Source organism: Fonsecaea erecta (genome assembly GCF_001651985.1).
Source record: "Fonsecaea erecta strain CBS 125763 chromosome Unknown Scaff10, whole genome shotgun sequence".
Classification (NCBI taxonomy): domain Eukaryota; kingdom Fungi; phylum Ascomycota; class Eurotiomycetes; order Chaetothyriales; family Herpotrichiellaceae; genus Fonsecaea; species Fonsecaea erecta.
The window spans coordinates 987,822-1,007,664 of record NW_017387253.1 but is presented as its reverse complement, the minus strand read 5'-3'; the positions used below and the strand labels follow the sequence as shown (position 1 = coordinate 1,007,664).

The window sequence follows — 19,843 nt, the reverse complement described above, 5'->3', positions numbered from 1 at the left end:
CTCCATACCGACTAAGTACCAGGTACTCGTATGCTCTCGAAGGAGATCTACAGTACATATGTGTTTGCTGTACCTGGTCCAAGTGCGCAGGTACCGAGTCAAAAAGTGGCAAATATGGAAACTGGAAGTGCAATCTCGAAGGGGGGCAGCTCGGTTCCAGACTTCAGAACAGAAGGGAGCTCTGGCCATTCGATCAGAAGCAGCTAGCATTTCTGGTCATCAGTCAGACAGGCAATGTACTCTATCCCACCTCTCTCTCTTGCCACCACTTAGATATTTCCTTGCTTGTTTTCACCTGACGGGGCTCCCCATTAGCAGCAGCGACAACATCGACAGGGCAACCAACGTGAAGATGCCTGGAAAGAGACCGTCTAGTCGAGTGCCACGTTTCTGGGGGACCCGACTGTGGCAACGCAAGCAGCCAAATCACACCCCTTGTGCTAAAGTCGTCATGACCACTTGGATCCTGATTCAAGGGTGCCAGGATGGTTCCAAAAACAGGTTTAGGCTCACAGCTGTCCCTGGCACCCACCTGGATATTATTGTTTGTCCCTACTCGCCGCAAAACCTTGAACATGGGCCGGGGCGTAGCTTGGGCCCGGCCAATGGTGCTGATCAAATCTCAACCTCTCCATCGATTGGCTTGGTGTCTGCCCATTTTCGATAGCACCGGGCTAGGATTCCCAACCTTCAAAAGATACCCTCCTCGTCCGCCTAGCTTCTTCCGTTTGGAACACACATGAAATCACCATGGAGTTTCCGCCAAGGTTTTGTCTCGAGCACCAGTACCGAGTACTCCCCGCGAGAAGCTAAATCAAGTGGATCATTCATTTGTTCTGGAACCAGGAGACTCGAAACTGTCTTGATACTCATCCTTGCTTCTCAAGTCAATGCCCGTTGATCGCCGTTGATTCCAGATAAAATTGCGAAGGAGTCAATGGCGGATACTCTCTGGTAGATCGTCTGGCGACGGACCGGTCCCTACTCATGGAGGGAGGGGACGGCGAAGACGCAATCTAGAAGCAAAGGAGGTTTTAATTTTTGCTAGATCAGATCAGATCGAGAGCAGCTAGTAAACCATTACCCTGAGTGGGAAAAAAGGTAACCCTCATAGCAGGCGTACCTTGTATCGTGCTCTTCTTTGTCTTCAGAATGGTTGAGACTGCTTCCCCAATAGACAAATCTTGAGCTGGTTCAAACTGAGCAAGACGAAACGAGATGTCTCGCTGTCAGTGTGTACGGGCGTCCAGGTCCATGCACATACGTTCTTGCTGTTTCAAGCACTACACACATCAATCAATATGATCATATCTACTGCGCAGCAAGGAAGACTCTTCCGCTGGCGCCTAATTGAGTCCGGCAGCTTGCCAAGAAGCAGCGAACTTCCGAACGTGAAGTACGTGTTGATGACTATGTCCTGAGGACCTCAAAGATTGTAAGTCATACGTTGACCTTGCAGGTAGCCGGTGGTGAAAGTATCATATCGTTTGACAAACAGCTATCTTGCTACCTGGACGTCGAATGCAGTCGCTGGAGAAATTGAGAGGACAAAGACTATTTCGTTCAGAGCTCTGATATTACGCCTTTATCGAACAGGCGGTCATCGTTGCGAACTCAGCCCTTATAACTGCCAAATTTCTCCCCGACCGCAAAACGAGCCAGCGGAGGACGCACTGCATACTCAGATCCGTTCACAGCTCAGATTACAGAGTGAAGTCCAAGCGGGAAGTCGCAACAGAAGAAGTGTTGTCACTACTGTTTCCCCCTTGATTTGGCTCTTTCATTCCAACCTCAACTCCCCTTCTGTTATCTTACTTACATTCCTACCACTACCGGCCTTTGACTCCAATCAACCATGTCTCGGAAGCAGCAACCGTACTGGGAACGCAAACAGCAATCGTGAGCTACCTCTCTTTCGTTTGTCATCTCATTCACTTGGCAGAATTCTGGCCAGCCTTCTTTCCTGGTTCCTGTCCAAACCATCCTTTCCCCTCATCTGTTGTCGACGTCAACCATCATGGCATCTCATTCTAATCATGTAAACAGATACGCGAACATCGAGATTCCTAACCTGTAAGCAAGCACCCCCTCCACCGTTCTCCTGGCTGATCTCAAGCTGCAGGATTCCTTGCGGCGTTTGTAACGTCAAATGCTTCAAAGCAAGATATTCTCAAAACCAGCTGTCGAAATATCAGGAAGCACGTGCGAAAGAAATCCATGGAGGTCCCAAAGCCACTCTTCCGCGCTGCAGAAACTGCACACCAGAGTCCCTGGCGGAGTTGCACTGCGTCGGCTGTCGAACGAGCAAGGATTTGAGTTTCTTTTCCAAACAGCAGCGAAAGAAGCCTGACACCGCGGTAAGAGAACATGAAACCGACCACTGGCGTCTCATTATGAAGCTGATTCACAAGTCAGAGATGTTATAATTGTCAGCAGGAGCTTGAAGACCGTGTCCCTTCCCTCGAAGCAGCCCTGGAAGAGGAACGTATCAGAGACGATGAGCTCCGTGGCAAGCACAGCTCCGGCTCTGCGATCTCGGGCGTTGCTGGTTCTGTTCTCAGCTCTCAGGTCCAGTCACAAGGACACTCTGCCAGCGCCAGCAGTATTTTCATGCCCCGCGACCGTGAATCTGCCTGGGGAGGCAACGCAGCCTCTGAGCGCCCGCCGTCGCCCACCAACTCTGAGCTCTCTAGCTCTCGCGGCGCAAGCAGCTACACCAATTCCACCTGCGCCAATTCGGTTTCTAAGAACAGCTTCGCAAGGGCGGTTGCATACAACGCACCAGCAAAGGAACGAGTCATGTACCAGCTTGAACGTGAAGAGAGGCAGAAGCGGGAGGTTCAGATGGCCAATAGATATGATGACTCTGATGATGCCGACGAGTGGGAAATGTGACAAATCCGACTCATAGGACGACATTAACATGGTAGCAAGGCGGCTGGCTTCTCATACTATGTGATCTCACCAGAGGGCATACTAAGTCAGCCAGAGACCAGGCACCCACAGAGGACATAAGAGACGACACAATACGTGGAGGCGAGGAACCAGATTCTCGATAGTTGCATAGCTTAGCGCGCAACACAAAATAGCCTTCAATGCATTCACTCTTGCCCGTGGAATTCTATTTTGCTTGCCCCTGTCTGTGGCCAGAAGCTCCTGGTGTGATGCTGAATTTATTTCAGTTCTTAATCTAGCAGCCACAACCCCACCCCTGGATACTTCGTACTGCCCTCCTCCGATGCCCTCCCTGTGAGCCAAACATACCTAATGTTCGACTCCAAGGCTTACCGTTCTTAGAATCGCAGGTAGACGGATTGACAGACGTGTTAGATTTCGAGGCGAATACCGAGTACGGATACGAATGGTGATGAGCCGCAAAAGCAGGACACAACAGGCACTGATGGTCTGGAATGATCCATGTTCGTCCGAGGTCATGCGGTTATGTTCATGGTTCGCAGACCCTGCAGAGCATTTGGTATTTCCGGGTTGCCTCTGCATATCGGCAAGTCATCGAGACGATGCATGATTTGCGGATATCTCTCAGGGCGTGAGTTTAGCTTCCAGCGGCTGGTTCGGTACTTGAGCTTCTAAGAAACAGGGCGCAAGGAAGCATAATGGTCGCACACAGGGTCTGCTTGTGGTTCGCAAATTTGGGTCCGAGAGAAGGCGGGAAATACCAGGTTGAGGTGGTTGAAGAAACCCTGCTAGGTAGTAGTGGTGTGGTTGAACGTTGACACCGGATTGGTGATCAATGTCGGTAGATATGGCAACGGTATGAAAGCGCAGTCGGGCACAGAGTCATGCCAAGTTGCCGGGTGGTGGTTGTTGTGGTTGTGTTGTTTCGATGACGTTGACAATTTGATGTCCTTGACCATCGTGTTCTGGTAGTCACTGTATCTCCCACGCAGGTGGCACATTCGTAATCATCTCTGGGAGCTCACCACTGGGTCTCTTGGCTCGCTTCATCAAGATCTGATCGTGGCACAGTTTTCAGGGTCAAAACTATATTTGTACTTAGAGGCAGCAAAAAACTAGATTTCGTTGCAGAGGAATGCATCGTGGCTCGTGGCTAGGCGAACCTCGGAAGAAGGGGAGGTTCGTGGGTAAAATCAATGACGGGCCATGGGTGGTTAATGGGTGGGGTCGATGGGCAGGAGGCAAGTGAGGGGGGGCTGCAACCAAGATTTTGGGGCCCCTTCTGCTGTCTTCATCCACCCATCTTGCTGCATGGGCCGTGGGTAGCTATCGAGGTCGAGGGGGCGCTGACTAGGCCTAGTGGGCCCAGGGGCGGCCTGCTAATGGCCTGCTCGCCCTGTCGTAATGGAGGAACCCGCCAATCCTTTTCACCGGTTCTGAACATGCTGGAATGGTCTTGGGGCTGCCCATGATGCAACACACCACTTCGCGCATCATTTACTGTCGCAGTTAAGCGGCGACCCTTTCTCTAGCCACACCAGGGTCGTGTTGGTTGTCGATGCCACGCTCATCTTTGAGGCTTGGTCTCGGCTTGCTTCCTATCAGTTTGATCATCCTCGCCTCGTGATTGTAATGCCATTTTGCCCGACGCCTTGAAACGCCCTCTGCAATATTTCCATATTCCCCTCGCCGAGAAGAGACACGAGAAAGACAGGATTTGACATCCGTGGAGTTCTAGGCTGCCATCACCACAGACCAGAGAGCGAAGCACGAGTTGCAGTCTTTTCAGAACGCCGACCCTCTTCCCCGACGCCAGACTCGATACTCAGCTGCATTACTTTGTCCTCCGGCGGCTCCCTTCTCCCGGTGACGAGCGCATCGCATCCATATCCTCTCACAACTGACGACCGCCTTCCCTCTCCCTTCGTCCCACCTTGACCGGTTCTGTTAGTGGGATTGCAGGTTGGATTCCACAGGTCAAGCCAGTGAAACGATCACAACTCCCCATAAGGCTGGTCAGGACGCGAATCCCATATAGTATCATTGGCGCAGCAGCTGAATGCTTCTAAAATTCCTGGTCCATTTCTCAATTGATTTGGAAGCTATACTCCCACAAGCTCGTTGGAAAAGGGTCATCTGAATGCTTTGAGAAACGGGGAAACCAAGTCTTGACGCGGGACTGTGCTTCCCTGGAACAATGGCTTCCAACAATGAACGTTTTCCGCCGCCGCCCAGTGTTTCCAACCAGAGTGACGATGGAGACACGCGGCGACTTCACCCAATCTTGAGCAATACGACAACTGAGGAGGGACGCTACCGGAGGCTGTCGGGGGCATCATCGAGTTCGCAACAAACATCTCACAATCAAGATCCATCCAGATATCACCAAGCTCGCCAACCTATAAATGACGCCGTCACCTCAGCCTTCAACCCGCTGATGCTTCCTTTTCTGGTGGTTTCTCTCCCGAGTTGCTTCAACAGATCACGTCGCAGATCACGGCGAATGTTTTGCAGCAGTTGAAACTCGCCAATCTGCCTCCGCCACCGCAACCGCCTCCTCATCAACCACCGCCGGTCGGGTCTCAGATGGATACCTCTTCGTCCGCTGCTGGCTCCCCGCCACTGGATCGAGCCACTGTCTACACCCCTCCCACCCCCAATCGATATTCTGAGGATGCAGGTGCAAGTCAAACTTCCCCTCAATTTCCTCCGCCTTCAAGCCAGTCATCCTTCCGAGCCCCGTCACCTGCCACAGATAGGAGAGCGGCCTCGCCTCTGAGTCAGACAGGTCATCAATCCGAGAACGACGCAAACCAGAGTCGACCGAGAGGTCCCAAACGCATGGGTACCCATGAAGATGCAACCATATTGGAACGAGTATGGGGGCAACTCTTCACGGAGCAGGGTGAGGCTACTCCCAGGTTGGGCCAATTCCTACGTGGAATCGCTACCCATCTCATCGAAGACTATGAGCCTAGGCACAGCTTGGTCATCACTCCAGCAAAAATGCAAAGATACTACGAGGAGATGAAGCTGGCCAACGAGCTCTACCCCTGGAAGATCATCTTCGACGACAGAACTTCTTCAATATCTCGGATGTTCAGAGAGATCGAGTGCCAGCACCATCTTGTACAAGAAAAGTTGAACGAACGGCCAGACACTCCCGGGCTTACCCCGAACGGCTTTGAAACATGGGCGACCTTGCTCTTAAAAGCACATCCCGATCAAGAGTATGAGCGACTGGCAAAGACGGCGTTAGACATGCCCATTAGCAACCCTGATGAGAAGAAAGAGAGGTTCCCGAAAGAACTCTCTAGGCGGCTCTTCCCCAAGCACGGTGACACCGAGGTCGCCTATAAGCTACAGAAAGCCATGTCGACCCATTGCAATGTCAGCTTTGCTTCTCACCACAGCAGCACGGCGGATTCGACCTCCCGGACGTCGACGTCGACGTCAACTGCGACTGTCGTAGCTGATGATTCTTTCACTAAAACGAATTTGAATTTGAAGCCTCAGACAGACAAGCCGGATAATGCCAGCAATCATGCTCAACCTAGCCCGGTACTTTCGCAGGCTAGCATTGAGCGTCAACGGCAACCGTACGGGGGAGGGCAACAGGAGGGCACGACCGGTGAGAACGCAGAGGAGAGCACTGATGGCACTCTCCCGCCACAGCCAATCGAGCGAGAGAGGAAGCCATATGTTGCGGCCCCCGGTGGTGGAAAAACTTACAACAATATCGACCGACCAACTGTGGCACCCGAGACCAGGCCAGGACCTCCTCCCCAAGAACCCAAGCTAGGACGTTCAAGTTCCGTCAATGCAACTAGCAGAGTCACCGACAGATTGGGACCGCCACCTATCGCCCTTCACCAAAGACCACCGCCTCCAGCAACGGAAGTCCAGGAGTCTTCTCGCCGCCACCGCTCCAATAGCATCTATCACCGAGACCCTGCCCCATCTGGTCGCAACCGGTCACCCTCTATAACCAAAGAAACTGGTGCCTCTTCATACGGGCGGAAGGCAGACCCAGACGCCCCCTACATGTCATCTTCGTACCATTCCGATCACCACGATGATACAAGACGGTACAGAGAGTATGAAGCCGGGCGCGAACGTCTGTCTAATGACCGCTACGACGCTGCCAGAATGTCGGCCTATGACCCTCGCGAGCGTGAACGGGACCGAGACGGCCGACCCCGTATGCAATCTGTTTCAAACGTTGGTCTGGGCTTCGTCGATGACCCACGAAGTCCGACCCTGCGCACCAGTGCAGGGCCTACGTTGTATTCCAGCTCTCTGCCTGGTGCTGCTGCGGACGAAGACTACTACCTCAACCGCGCCCACGCAAGCGGCGCCCCTCCTTCTCATAACGGGCACAGTCCGCCTTCTTCCATCAGCACTGGCTTTCAACCTCCACCACCGCCACCTCCACAGATGATGAGGGAATCGTCAAATTCAGCAAGCAGAGACTCGGGATACCCGTCGTACCCGACCAATTCGGGTTATCCGCCTACAAGTTACCGCGATCTGCGTTAGGGGCATGGGACTCCGTGAATCGTGAACGAGTGCGTCGGGAAAGGCTCGGGAGACGAGATGGAGGGAAATCGGAGAGCGTCACCGAAGAACCACCAGAGCACGATGATAATGTGCCTCTTTCCCTTTTCAGCTGTACTATATTTTGACGACTGGTATGATTCAGTTTTTTTTGGGGCCTTTCTCAGCGATCCTTTCCGCATTCTCAGCTAGCTGGAGCAATATGTTCACTTTTTGATATCCCTGGCCGTGTGTTTGTTGAGCTTTTTTCTTTTCTTTTTTTTTATGAGAATGTAAACTAGTGGACATGTGTATTGGTGATGTACAAGTATAAGTATGTGTGTGTAGCAGAGCAATTCAGGGTACGGCGTACTCGCTTGGATCTTACTGGAGCATGCATGCATGCATGTATGCGTGTGTACATCTGGTGCAGTATGTATTATCATGAACGGATGAAACCATAACCAAATTGTGTTTCGTGTTCCTCAATTTTCCATCATCCGTTCTTCCTTCCCACTTACATACCCTCCTCGTTGACGGACGAAAAGGAAGTCCCTGAGGCCCATGGCATGGCACCTCAGGCCAATCGATCTTCGACGGGACACCGTTTGATCCGCGCCTTTTTGAATATATCTTCGATGCCCCGGAGGAACGCCCTCGCCAGACTCTTCATCCTCTCCGGGCCGCCCAGGACGTCTTCGCCGTGCGCCGCGGCGGCGGCCCATCCGATCTGCCCAGCCATGCCCGCGTAGGTTCTCGAGAAGATGGTCCACAGCTCGGGCTGGTGCGGGCGGGGAAAGTAGGGGTCGTTGGCGAAGTAGGCCGCAATGCATTTTATGGTTCCTAGTGGACGTTCTGTGTGGTGGCAGTGGTGCTGGTGGTAGTGCTCAAGGTTGGTGCGGGCGAGGTAGAGGTTGGGAGCCCACCTCCGTCGTGAGCAAAGGATACGGGTTGGCACTGGTTGAAGTCCAAGCACCAAATGGTCGCCGCCCTATAGAGATCTGTTTCCTGTTCTGTTCCTGGGCGCCGTTCTCCAGCATCATCCGTTGACCAGGCTGTCCCCTCCTCCACTTGCTCGCCTGCCGCCACGTATTCGCCTGTCCACTCTCGTCTCGAAGTGCAGCACGGCGAGGGCACGACCGATCTGTGCCGCGATGTAGTGCGTATCCAAGCCCAGAGTCGTCATCTGATCCAGGTAGCACGGGAAGTCGTGGATCTGGAAATTCTGGCAATTGTCCGGGGTCGAGGTCCTGCGGCCCAGATAGAGTCTGAGCAAGCAGATGCCCTTGGCAGGGTCCGTTTTCATCGCGACCTGGGCAGATTCGGCGGTACAGAATTTGTCGACTAGGTCGTGGCGGACTGCCTGGCGTAGGGAGGGGATCCGTTCCGCTTGGAGATTTGGGGAGGGCACGCAGAAGTCTGTTTCGTCCAGGGGAAATGGCGGCGAGCATTGAGCCCAACAGTTCGTGGAGTGGGCGAGGATGAGGACGTGGGGGAAGGGAATGTGGACGTGTAAGTTGGGTGTCGTGGCCGGCTTCCTCCAGGGACCATTGATCAGAGGCGGCGGAGATGAGCTTGTGCATGGCATATTCGCCTTCGATGCTCCAACCACATCCGCTGTCTGACTGGATCTCGCGTTTGTAGACGACAGGCATCATCGGGTGAGCAAAGATGGCGCCGAAGCTGCCCTGCCCGATCTTGCGAAAGAGTTGTGGTCGCTCGTCTTCCAGGCTGACAGGAGAAGAGCATCCTGCACACACACCGTCGTCTTGGGCAGATACCGCCTTGAAGTCCATCCTGTGCGGAAGCAAGATCCCCCAACAATCATGGCGATTTGAAGAAAAAGACAAGAACGAAATTACCTCTGCAGGTTTGTGGCCGAACATGAGCCAAGTTGTCCGTGAAGCTTTGGCACTCCATAGTTCTGGGAACAGTTCTCTTGGTCACAGAGACCTCAATCAACGAATCCTTGTTTATCTCTTTCAATCTCACATTGTTGTCCGAGAGCAGCATTGTTTACATTCGATAGAGATGTCAGTGGACGATGGAAACTAAGAGGATCATTCAATGGCGGTGCACACTCCATGGGGACAGTACACCTGTGTCTCTGTTTTCGATCTCGAGTCACTGCACAGGCCCTTGTCGGACTCGGTGAAAAACTCGGGTCCGAGAAGAAGAAGCAACTTCTGTCACAGAAAAGACCATCCTACAAGTACAAGTTGAGTACGGGGGTCAATACGAGGAGGATGTGGTTCTTATTGCCTGAACTCTGAGGCGATAAGCTAGGGCTGTTCGGAAGGACGGGATCTCTCTTGTTGGTCACCAGAAGGGTGCCTATCACTCGATGGGCAAGTGTTATCCGGGGGGGTCTGTCTGGGCGAGGGAGTCGATTGACAGATCTCTTGGTCCCTTAGTCAAGACGCCAGAATACGGCAGTGGGTGGCAGTTTATCATGCAGGAGAGATGACGATGGCTTACCCACATGCTGGGCATAGGCGTCCGCAGATGCTCATTCAGCAAGCCTAGCGCCTCGCTCGGCGCTCGAACTTTAGACCCACCAGCCCCAGAAGCTTGATGGCATTGGAGTGTTCTGGGCGTGGCTTATGTCTCGCGGGCTCACTAGGCCTGGTGCACCAACCAACGTGCTTCCCGCCGCATGCCGCTTAGACTCCCCCATTTCCCATCTGCGCTCGAATCGACCATCAGCTGCCCATGGCTGAGCATGGCTTCCCACTCGCCGACATGCTTTGTTGAGGCTAAAAGAATAAAGAATGCGATTCCTGGCTCGGGCTGTCGCTATCAGCTCCATCATGTCTCCCTTCCTGCTACTTCGCTCTCAACGTCTTTGAGTTGTGCTCACTGACACGAGACAAAATCACAGCTCAGCTCCATACTCGCACGCTCCTTCCTCGTGCCCCTCAAAATTGCCGCAATCTGCCCACAATGCACCTCGATCGTACATGAGGCACTCCTGACGTTCGCGGGACAATGGTAGGCTACGACCATGCCGAGCAAAAAGAGCTGGAGCTACCTGAACTCCCTTCAGGGTCTAGCTCGGGCACGAGCGAGAGTACGACCGACTATGAGAAACAGAAAGATTGGGATCCTCTTGAAAAGGCCGACACCATAGGGACACTACCGGATAACGAGGCCAGACATGGAAAAAACAAGTTGGAACCTCAAGCGAGCTGGCAGGCACACCATCATGGCATGCTCAAGTTTCGGTCTGTCGAGGACGACTTGCCCACCAACTGGTGGTTTGCTTCTACCGCCATCCCTCTCATTGCGGCCACGCTTGCGCCCATGGCCAACCTGATCTCCATCACCGCCCTGGTTGTCCCCTGGAGGAATAGACTCATCCAAAGCAAGGCCGAGTTTCCGTTGACCTATCAAGCCACTTCCGTGGGCTACGACGACCCGAAATGGTGTGTCGACCTCAACATTGCCTCTCTCGTGTGTGGGTTTGTAGGAAACCTTTTCCTTCTCTTCAATTTCACCCGGCGCGTCCGATACATTGTCGCTCTCCCTGCCACCATTGTGCTGTTCTACATCGCCTCTGGCATATTAATCGGCCTGACCGTGTCGATGAAGCTTCATGTTCCGCCCGGTCCCGATGCGGTTTATTCTCAAGGCTACTGGAACGCCGTCATTGCTGCCTGTCTCTACATGTTCAATTCAATGATTCTGATGGTGAACATGTGCGGCTACTTCCTGGGTCATTACCCTCAACACTTTACCTTGACTGACGAGCAGCGCAATCTGATTCTCCAGACGATGATGTTCTTCATATGGCTCGGTGGGGGCGGCGGCGTCTACTCGAACATCGAAGGTTGGACGTATCCCGATGCGGTGTATTACTGCGACGTCACCATCCTGACCGTCGGGTTTGGAGACTTTTATCCCACCACCGACCTGGCTAGGGGCCTCGTGTTTCCTTACTCGGTCGGCGGGATCATCATCCTGGGTCTGATGGTCAGCTCCATCCACAAATTCGCCGGGGAGCTCAGTACCATCAACGTGCTCCGTAAACATGTCGAGCACAAAAGAGTTCACACCCTGTCACGGGTGGTGACGGTGGACAACGCCGAAGAAGACAAGAGGCGGGATAACTTGGAGGAAGAGGTGGCCATTGAAGAAAGAAGCGGTCGACGGCCGAGAATCTCATCTCCACTTCCGAATCCACAGATTCAGCATGACTTGGATGCGGCCGCTGCGCGTCTCCAGGGACCTCCACTTCGAGATCCCACGCAGGACCGCCAAATTGAATTTGGAAATACCAACGCCGAAGAGCTGAAGAAGGCAGAGGAGCGTGAGCCGCACCCCAATCAGTTCCTCCGTTCGACATTCCACAATGGTCCGATCCACAGCACCATACGGATGATCACAAAGCCGCTGAGAAGAACCTTGTCGAGGTCACAGAAGAAGGCGATCTTGATGAGAGAGGAGAAGGACAAATTCGACGCCATGCGGGATATCCAGCTCAATGCAAAAAAGTTCAAAAAGTGGTGGGCTTTGTGCCTGTCGGTTCTGGCTTTTGGGATTTTGTGGTGCATCGGCGCGGTGGTGTTTTGGGTCGCCGAACGTGACACCCAAGCACTCAGCTATTTCGAGGCGCTGTACTTCTGCTATGTCAGCTTGCTGACCATCGGCTATGGCGATTTGAGTCCCAAGAGCAATGCCGGCAAGCCCTTCTTCGTGGTTTGGTCGTTGATCGCAGTCCCGACCATGACGATCCTTGTTTCCGATATGGGTGACACGGTCATCTCGAGTTTCAAGCAGGGGACATTCAAACTGGGTGACCTGACGGTCCTTCCGAAGGCAGGTCTCTGGCGCGACATTGTCGTCCAGAATCCCTGGCTCTGGAACTGGATGACCAGAAGGGCAGAGAAGAAGCGCCTGAGAGCCGGCCTGCCTTTCGGACCAAACCCCAACGAAGCTGTCCCTGACTTGAGCATTGACCAGCTCGCCGCAGAGGAACCGACTGAAGCGGAACTGACGCAGCGTCTGGCCTGGGCCATCCGCAAGACAGCAGACGATCTCCAGCACGCGCCGGGGAAACGCTACACGTATGAAGAATGGTGTGAATTCAGCCGCCTGATCCGCTTCACCAAAGGGGGCCTGGATCAACTGGATTACGACGAGGAAACTGACGGCGTCGTTGAATGGGACTGGCTCGAGGAGAACAGCCCCATGCTGAGTCAGCAAACCGAGTCCGAGTGGATCCTGGACCGGCTCTGCGAGAGCCTGCTCCGGCTGCTGAAGAAGAACATGATTGCGAACGGGATCAATCCCAACTCCGAGGTTCCTCGTTCGAGCAATACAGATCTCAGTGCCTTCAACTTCAATCGGAGCGGTACCATATATGATGACCCGTCGGCGGACCGCAAACCTAACTCGTCAGCGAAAGGCAAGGGCATCGATGCGCCTCACTTGCCAACAATGTCTCAGGAATGCCAACGGAGAGCATCAGGGGCTGATGCCGTGCTGACCTTTTTCACTGGCGAGAGGAAGGGGACTCATGTATATGCTACCGACGCGCCTCAATGGAGCAAGAAGGCCCAAGAACGCATGAAGGCACAGCGACGCGGTAGCGCACCCAAGCGAAGGGGACCCTTCAGCAGACTTGAGCACCGTGGTAAGACGGGAGCTGTTGGCGGCGGAAGGGGTGGAGCAGGAATTCGCACTCTGAAAATGAGACACTTTACTGGAGATGGGGAAGGAAAGGGATGATAAGCTTACATGAAATGCTTGAAGACTGTTACATGTCTGTGTCTTCTATCAATGTACTACTCTGCAAGGCGGGAACTTGGAAACTGTGAAAGTTAGAGGGGCTAGGGAAGGATTTTGGACAGACAGGACATCGCGAACAGGCCAACAGGAAAGGGAGTTCGGAATCTGGTTTCCGCAATCATTACCACCCAAACCCCCCCTTCTTGATTCTTGCAGGAAATTAATCCTCTTTTGATTCCCAGCTCTGCAGCGACTGGCGAATCGATTGGATGGGTCATCAAGCCACTGTCGACGCCTACATGAGACCCTCCCCAGTACCTGGCCGAACCGGAGGGAGGGTCCGCTACAACCAACCGGTGCTGAAGACCAGCCATTGAGATGCCCCCCGTGTTTCTTTGTGCATGAAGCCCGCCGTCTGTCAGCACCACTTCGCGAAGATGTCCAACCACCACGATGTGGTACGCATCTAGGAAGTTTGGGTTTCGAGTAGCTCAAGCAAGCTGAACTATCTCGCCGCCCGTCTATATCGCTGCTGACATACATCGGGGAGGAAGGGTATCGGAGCCGTCGAGCCGTACCAAAGATGGCAATCCGTCGAGATGCTTGTTGTGTCTCGAGCGACTACTCATAAAGGTTAACCATGGGCTGATTCGGCTCGTTCCCCTGGCTCGTTCCCCTTGCTGAGTTGTTGCCCTGCGGAGGGGATCCCTTTAAACGAGTTCAGCTGATCCTCGTCGGGAAGAATCTCACGACGACCCTCTCGGCGATGATGGGGGTGCGTGTGATTAAACCCTGCATGTCTATCGTTTCAGGGGCCTCGTCTCTTGGACGCACAGCACACACCCACACACATACGATGGGGGATGAAGACAGGGGGTGAGTTGTGGGCATCCGGAATGTGGTTTCCGCCCCATTTGACCTATCAGGCTCGGCTGATTGAACCCGTCACGACGATATTGCTGGCCGCGGTGGTGATGGCGGTGATGAGGACGACTCGTTGACCGCACCCAGCCTGCTTTCTTGCTTGTTGGGCCGGACCCGACCCTTGTCACAAGACGATGGCACCGCGTGGGAGGCTAGTATAGAAAAGAAACTCTGACTTTAAGCGTCGGTTGAACAAAGGAGGGGATGGGCGGGAGGGGGACTGTCATGGTTCGAGCGATGGACTATGTGTACGAGATACCTCGTATGTGTATGTATCTGTGTATTCGAGTAAACGAACCCGGCTAGCTGTCTCGCCGTCTCGCCGTCTCGCTTCCTGGCTGGCTGGCTGGTAGCCGAAGGTACCCCGACAGTTTGTGTCGATATACGTTCAGGCTAAACAACAGTAGTGACAATGACAGTGACAGCAAGCAAGCAAGTGAGCAAGGGACCTAAGCTTCCTCGCCTCAACCCCCCACCCGCCTACCCTGCTTAGTAAAGGACATACTATGGTTAGACCAGACCACATATGTACCTATTTATTACTCGCTGTGTCTCTTCTCTTCTGCGCGCCCAGACATTTACTTGCTTCTTCGAATTCTTCTTCTTCGATTCCTTCGCGAGACACCAAGACAGACTGAAGTTGATCGTTATTGATTAGTTGCCTTGCCCAGATAGATAAATAGTCACTGATCGGTCGATGGGAGGACGTCCCTCATTCGGACACTAGCAGGTACCAAGTAAATAGTACATTTCATTCGCAGACCAACCCAAGCTGCGTACATCATAGAATCATAACTCTTTTGAACACTGTGCAGAATATGCAAAGTTGGTCCGTTACCTAGGCTCCTGCGAACCTTCCTCCTACCTATGTGCTATGCTCTGGAGTAGGCCACTGACACTCATGCAATAAACTCCCATGGAAAACTCGCTCGTGTATCAGAAACCAACCCATGATCAAACAAGGTAATTTTCAACTCACCCTTACGCCCACCAGACATCCTATTTTTCCCCCATTCCTCGCGCAATGGTGCAAGAAAGAGTGATGCTGTTGCTGACCCCTTGGTTTCCCCTCGTTCCTTGTCCGTGGGGGCGGCTTTGCTTGCAGAGACCTAGCCGAATTAGTTCGTTTAGCTCGTGTCTTTCGCTTGATAAACCGGCCCGGAGGATCCACCAAGGCATACGGTTCAAGAGCCATGGGAAACCTTGGAGAGGGAAATCAGTGATCAAATTTCCAACGAACGCCTCTCATCCACCTCATTCATCATCTCCTTCATCGGACACCGAGCCCAACCAAAACAACTTCTCTAACGCTTGATCGTCAAGCATCCCCTCGACCCAAACGAAGGACTTCATCAACTCCTTCAACAGCTTCATGGTCCTAACGCCAAGGGCTTGAATTAGTGCCACGGTGCGGTCCCAGAACCATTGGTATTCGTCTTTTTGATCCGTGCTGCGTGCCCCAAAGAGTCCGGTGATCAGAATCCAAAGCAGCAAGCGCTCGGACCGGCCTGTCCAGGTTACGCAGGTGCCGCTGGTGGATCGTAGCGCGGTGTCAATACCCGAACCGACTGTGTTCAATGGCTGCAGTATTTCGAATTGGAGTTGGTGTTTCAGGCGTTGCGTGATTGAGGCCGGTTCGATCGGTGGTCGTTTTTCAGCCGCCGAGGAAGAGTAGATGGATTCATCGGTGCAATGGAACTTTGTTAGAGTAGATTGCGAGATATGTCGGAGCAGCAAGACCAAAGCCAGACGACAGCACAGCTCGCCGCCATAGCTGGGCATCTCCAACAGGCGAAGAACCAGGAATTTGCTCTTGCTGAGAACCCAGTCGGTCTCCGGGCCGATAAAGTCGGGATTGTGGTGGAAATGGTTAAAGAGCCGCAAAAGAGAGGGAAGTTCCTGCACCACATTTTTCAGGTCAGGGCTGTATGTGGTCTGTTCAAGTGCTCCGGGAAAGGCCGAGCACTGGTGAGACGAATAAATACGGTTGGGGTGCCAGCCGAGAGACTGGTGCATCTTTTCACTTCCTGCGGGAGGGCACAGGAGCTCAGGCGTGACCACCGATCCCTCCAACTGCGTGGCGTCAGATTCCAGGAAGATTGCATTGTAACTGAGCATGTTGTAGATGTACCGATCGAGTGTGGACTGCCCAGGAGTCAATGTCTTCCAGAAATGTTTGAGGATGTTGAAATGAGTCTTCGACTCCCCATAGTTCTCCATATACCACCCGCATACGCTTAGATAATAGATGTCAAGGATGATCTGACGGTCCTCGGCCGCCGACTGGCTGTCGAGCAGCAATCGCAGGCATTGAAGAGCTTTGTGGAGGTACAGTTCGGGTCCGTTGTCCGCACGAAAGGATATGCCCGAGACTCTTCTCATGCGACTAGCCGTGGCAGCTAAGAGGGCGTACATGTGTACACTCTTCCTCATACACCCTTGGATGATGGCATCGATGCTGGAAAAGTGCTGGACAAATACAGCGTCTGGAGGTTTCTGGCCGTCGTCGCCTCGAGGTGTCGAGAGAAGAGCAAAAGAGAGATAATATTGGAGGATAGGTAATATGTCGCTGTCTATCGTGCCAGCCGTGCAATCAAAGGGGTCAACGGCAGATGTCTGTCGAGGACTAGGAGAAGTGCCCAGCAGTTGTTGAATCGCGTCATTATCGAGACACTCATCCTCACTGGAATCATGTTGTCGTCGAGACTCAGGTTCTGGGCTTGTTGAGAGAGACTTGTCAGTCGCCACACTGCGGCTCTCGGAAGTTGCTCGTTTCGACTTCTTGACTCGTTTTGTTGCGATCTGACTGGTTTGCCTCGCACTTGCTGAGCGCCTTCCCTTCGACGGTTTGCTTGGGTCATCCAGTAATCGAGACACTCTGCACCTCATCAAACATTTCTCAAAGGCCAGTGTATCCGTCTGGCGTTGAGTGCCACTACCGCCGCCGACTGCCTTGGAAGAGGCTGCCTCCTGAGCCCACCGCTGGGCGTGGCTGTTGATGCTCGCAGCAGCGCTTCGGGTAGTTGAGCGGGATAGTGCGCCGGAGGTAGGGGTCTTGACGATGAAAAGAAAGGGAGCTTTGCTCGACCCGTTGCCCTGGGCGCCGACCTTGATACTGTTGAAAGTAGCGAACTCGAATTGAGCCGAAGTTTGGTCAAGAACATCCATCATATGGAGTGGAGATTGACTGTCATTCGAACACGGTCTGCGCGGCTGGTACTATAAAGCTTGGGTTTGTTTGAGTGTCTTGGGTGTCCCTCGGGTTCTTGAATAGTTCGCCAATCAGAGAAACTAGTAGACTTTTTCTAACCGCTCAACGGCTTGGGGTAAACGAGGAAACATTGAAGATCTTCAACGCCTGATATGAATGCTTGTCAGTGCACCCCAGGAGCCAGGGGTATCGTAATAATGAGCGAAACACCGACGAGGGTGGCGGCTGGTGGGCTTGCTTTCGAGCATAGCGCGAAGCCCCGAAGCGCAGGCTGCATTGGGCACCGCCCTTGCCTCGCTTAAGGGGTGCCACCATCAGGGGCCCCAAAAATTTCCTTAGTTAAGCACGTATGTTTTGTGGTCTTTGGTCGAATATGGTAGTCGCTAGACGGCTGACATGGTCGAGCCGCCCAAGAAGAACAAAAAGCCTTGGGGGCGGATGTCAAGGCTCAGCATCCCGTGATCGATCTATCGATGCTGTGTGGGAGTCAGAGGAAGGACGCTCAGCACCGGGCTCGGAGTGGAATGGTGCTGAGGATTCGTTCTTGGTCTACAATGGCGGGAGCTATAGACTTTGTCCGGGCTGTAGGGATCTACGAGCTGAAGTATTACCACGCGATACATACCAAGTATACAAGTGGAGGGTGGGAAGTGGACATGCAGATGACTTACTAAGTTCAACTCGGATATCGATATGAAGGTGGTGATTGGCGGAGGCATAGATTCTTTTCCCACGGGAGGTAGCGTGTAACAAGGTCCTTGAGACGGTTCCAAGGGTGTGAGATCCGGCATCTCGTTAGCTTCCCGACAGGGCTGGTGGAAGGGCGTCCAAGGGTTGATAGGGTGTAGCGAGAGAGGTGAGGTCGGACAAGAATCGGCGTAGTTGCTCTCGCCGCCTGGAAGCATGTTAAGAGGGCAATAATTCCAGTCCTAAAATGGTCTAGTGCGGCCGGTTAGCAGCTAACTAGTCCGTATATGTCTAACCGCCATAGCAGCTGCAATGCTGGTTGGTGGCTGGAGTCGCTCTGTCAGATCGATATAAAAATATGTTCCACCGGGGTTTATAGTCGATGCATCTGGTAGGCAGTTCCCTGCCAAGCCGGCGGATCTCCATCAACCCGGCCATTGGGTCTGGCAACCAGCAGTATCAATGACAAAGACGTTAGCCGTTCTTTAACCGGGATGACATGATCCAGGGAAGAGACAGGGGAGGGTACGATCCCAGCTATCCACATCGAGCCACTCGGCTGTGCGTTAGCAGGTCATCAACCTCCCCAGCTCAAGCAGTCATTTGTTTTGTACCGGAACAGCGACAAACAAATGCACTAGTAATGTACCCCACTCAGTAACGATAGCTGGGCAGACTTTAGTCATACAGAGCCAAACTTACACTATCATAGCTTTCAGCCCTGTAGTGCTAAAATGCCCATGGGGAATTCAATTGTCACGCTCGTTCAATCCTGAAGGGAGCTATTTCCTGTTTGGAATGATTCACAAATCCCTGTTGCTCGTATCCAACTGATTTTTTGACTCCTCAAAGATGACTGTGACGGTCGGCACAGCATTCTCCGACCAAACGCATTTAGTCAAATGTGGGTGGGTGTATCAGGGAGAGTAAGATGGCAATCGCGATGTGAAGCAACACTAGCCTGGCGACAGTCATCTCGAAGGGCGTGCTTGACTCGTAATTTTGTGGCAGCAACTCGATCCATTGCATTTCTTCGTTCTTGACAGTTGTCCGGCTGAACTGCACTCTCCTTGGGAGCAAATCCCATCGGCGGTAACCATACCGTACCCACAAATTGTCTGACGCCTGCCATCATCTCGCACCTGTGCTGTGTGAGAGGGTATCAAAATGTTCATGTGTTCATTTGTGGTCCACCGCGAGGCATCTGTCGATTGTGTCCCCGTGGTCCCTGCGTCCAACGTTCACGAAGAATTGAGGGAGGCTGTATTTGGGCCGAAAAGCCGGGCGGTCCCGCCCACACGAAGATTTCGAGTATGTGAGAGAGTTAGAACGAAGAACGCAGTAATATCGTCGCCCTTGGGAAGCTTTAGCTGGGATTCTGGCTCACAATCAACTCCACCGGACATCATACTGCCCATAGATATTAAATGAGTCGAGGTCAGCCCCTACCGCCGTGAGGTGCTTGTCATGAGTAACATCCCGGGATAGTTGTACGCCGAACCTTGAACCCCTGTCACCGCGCTTTCGGGCTGCAAGTAGCCACGAGAAGAAGGAAAATGAAGAGAAACAGGAGGCCCCAGGTGGAGCCCGTCCCGCTGGTGGGTGATATGGGCATGAAAAGAATGTCCGCTGGTGAAAAGCCCAGGGAGCTTGCACCGCGACGGATACGAAGGGACCCTCAACTCTCCAATCACGAGCCATCGTTGGGGAAAAGGAGATATGCTCGACCCCTTTCAATAGTCCACTGCGCCTCAAGCCAGTGAACAACCCATTGGACATGCACGGGCTTAAGTGTTCTTTCCATTGGACGATCGCCTGCCGATTCTTGTTTATAGAAGC

At 53.2% G+C, this 19,843-nt stretch overlaps 4 protein-coding genes across 4 annotated transcripts; 2 read left to right on the top strand and 2 right to left on the bottom strand.

Annotated features, from left to right (window-relative positions):
• Positions 1–1,855: 1,855 nt before the first annotated feature.
• Positions 1,856–7,455, top strand: AYL99_10067 (hypothetical protein; the record flags this gene model as incomplete). The annotated part of the gene is made up of 5 exons (XM_018841573.1): positions 1,856–1,899; positions 2,047–2,073; positions 2,123–2,357; positions 2,416–2,891; positions 5,340–7,455. The coding sequence occupies 5 exons, from the start codon at positions 1,856–1,858 to the stop codon at positions 7,453–7,455; spliced, it is 2,898 nt and encodes a 965-aa protein (XP_018689282.1).
• A 574-nt stretch (positions 7,456–8,029) lies between these two features.
• On the bottom strand, positions 8,030–9,040 carry AYL99_10066 (hypothetical protein; the record flags this gene model as incomplete). The annotated part of the gene is made up of 2 exons (XM_018841572.1): positions 8,030–8,443; positions 8,504–9,040. 2 exons carry the CDS (start codon positions 9,038–9,040, stop codon positions 8,030–8,032), a joined length of 951 nt encoding a protein of 316 aa, XP_018689281.1.
• A 1,400-nt stretch (positions 9,041–10,440) lies between these two features.
• AYL99_10065 (hypothetical protein) lies at positions 10,441–13,182 on the top strand (the record flags this gene model as incomplete). The annotated part of the gene is made up of 1 exon (XM_018841571.1): positions 10,441–13,182. One exon carries the CDS (start codon positions 10,441–10,443, stop codon positions 13,180–13,182), a length of 2,742 nt encoding a protein of 913 aa, XP_018689280.1.
• A 2,178-nt stretch (positions 13,183–15,360) lies between these two features.
• AYL99_10064 (hypothetical protein) lies at positions 15,361–17,274 on the bottom strand (the record flags this gene model as incomplete). The annotated part of the gene is made up of 1 exon (XM_018841570.1): positions 15,361–17,274. The coding sequence occupies one exon, from the start codon at positions 17,272–17,274 to the stop codon at positions 15,361–15,363; it is 1,914 nt and encodes a 637-aa protein (XP_018689279.1).
• Positions 17,275–19,843: the final 2,569 nt, after the last annotated feature.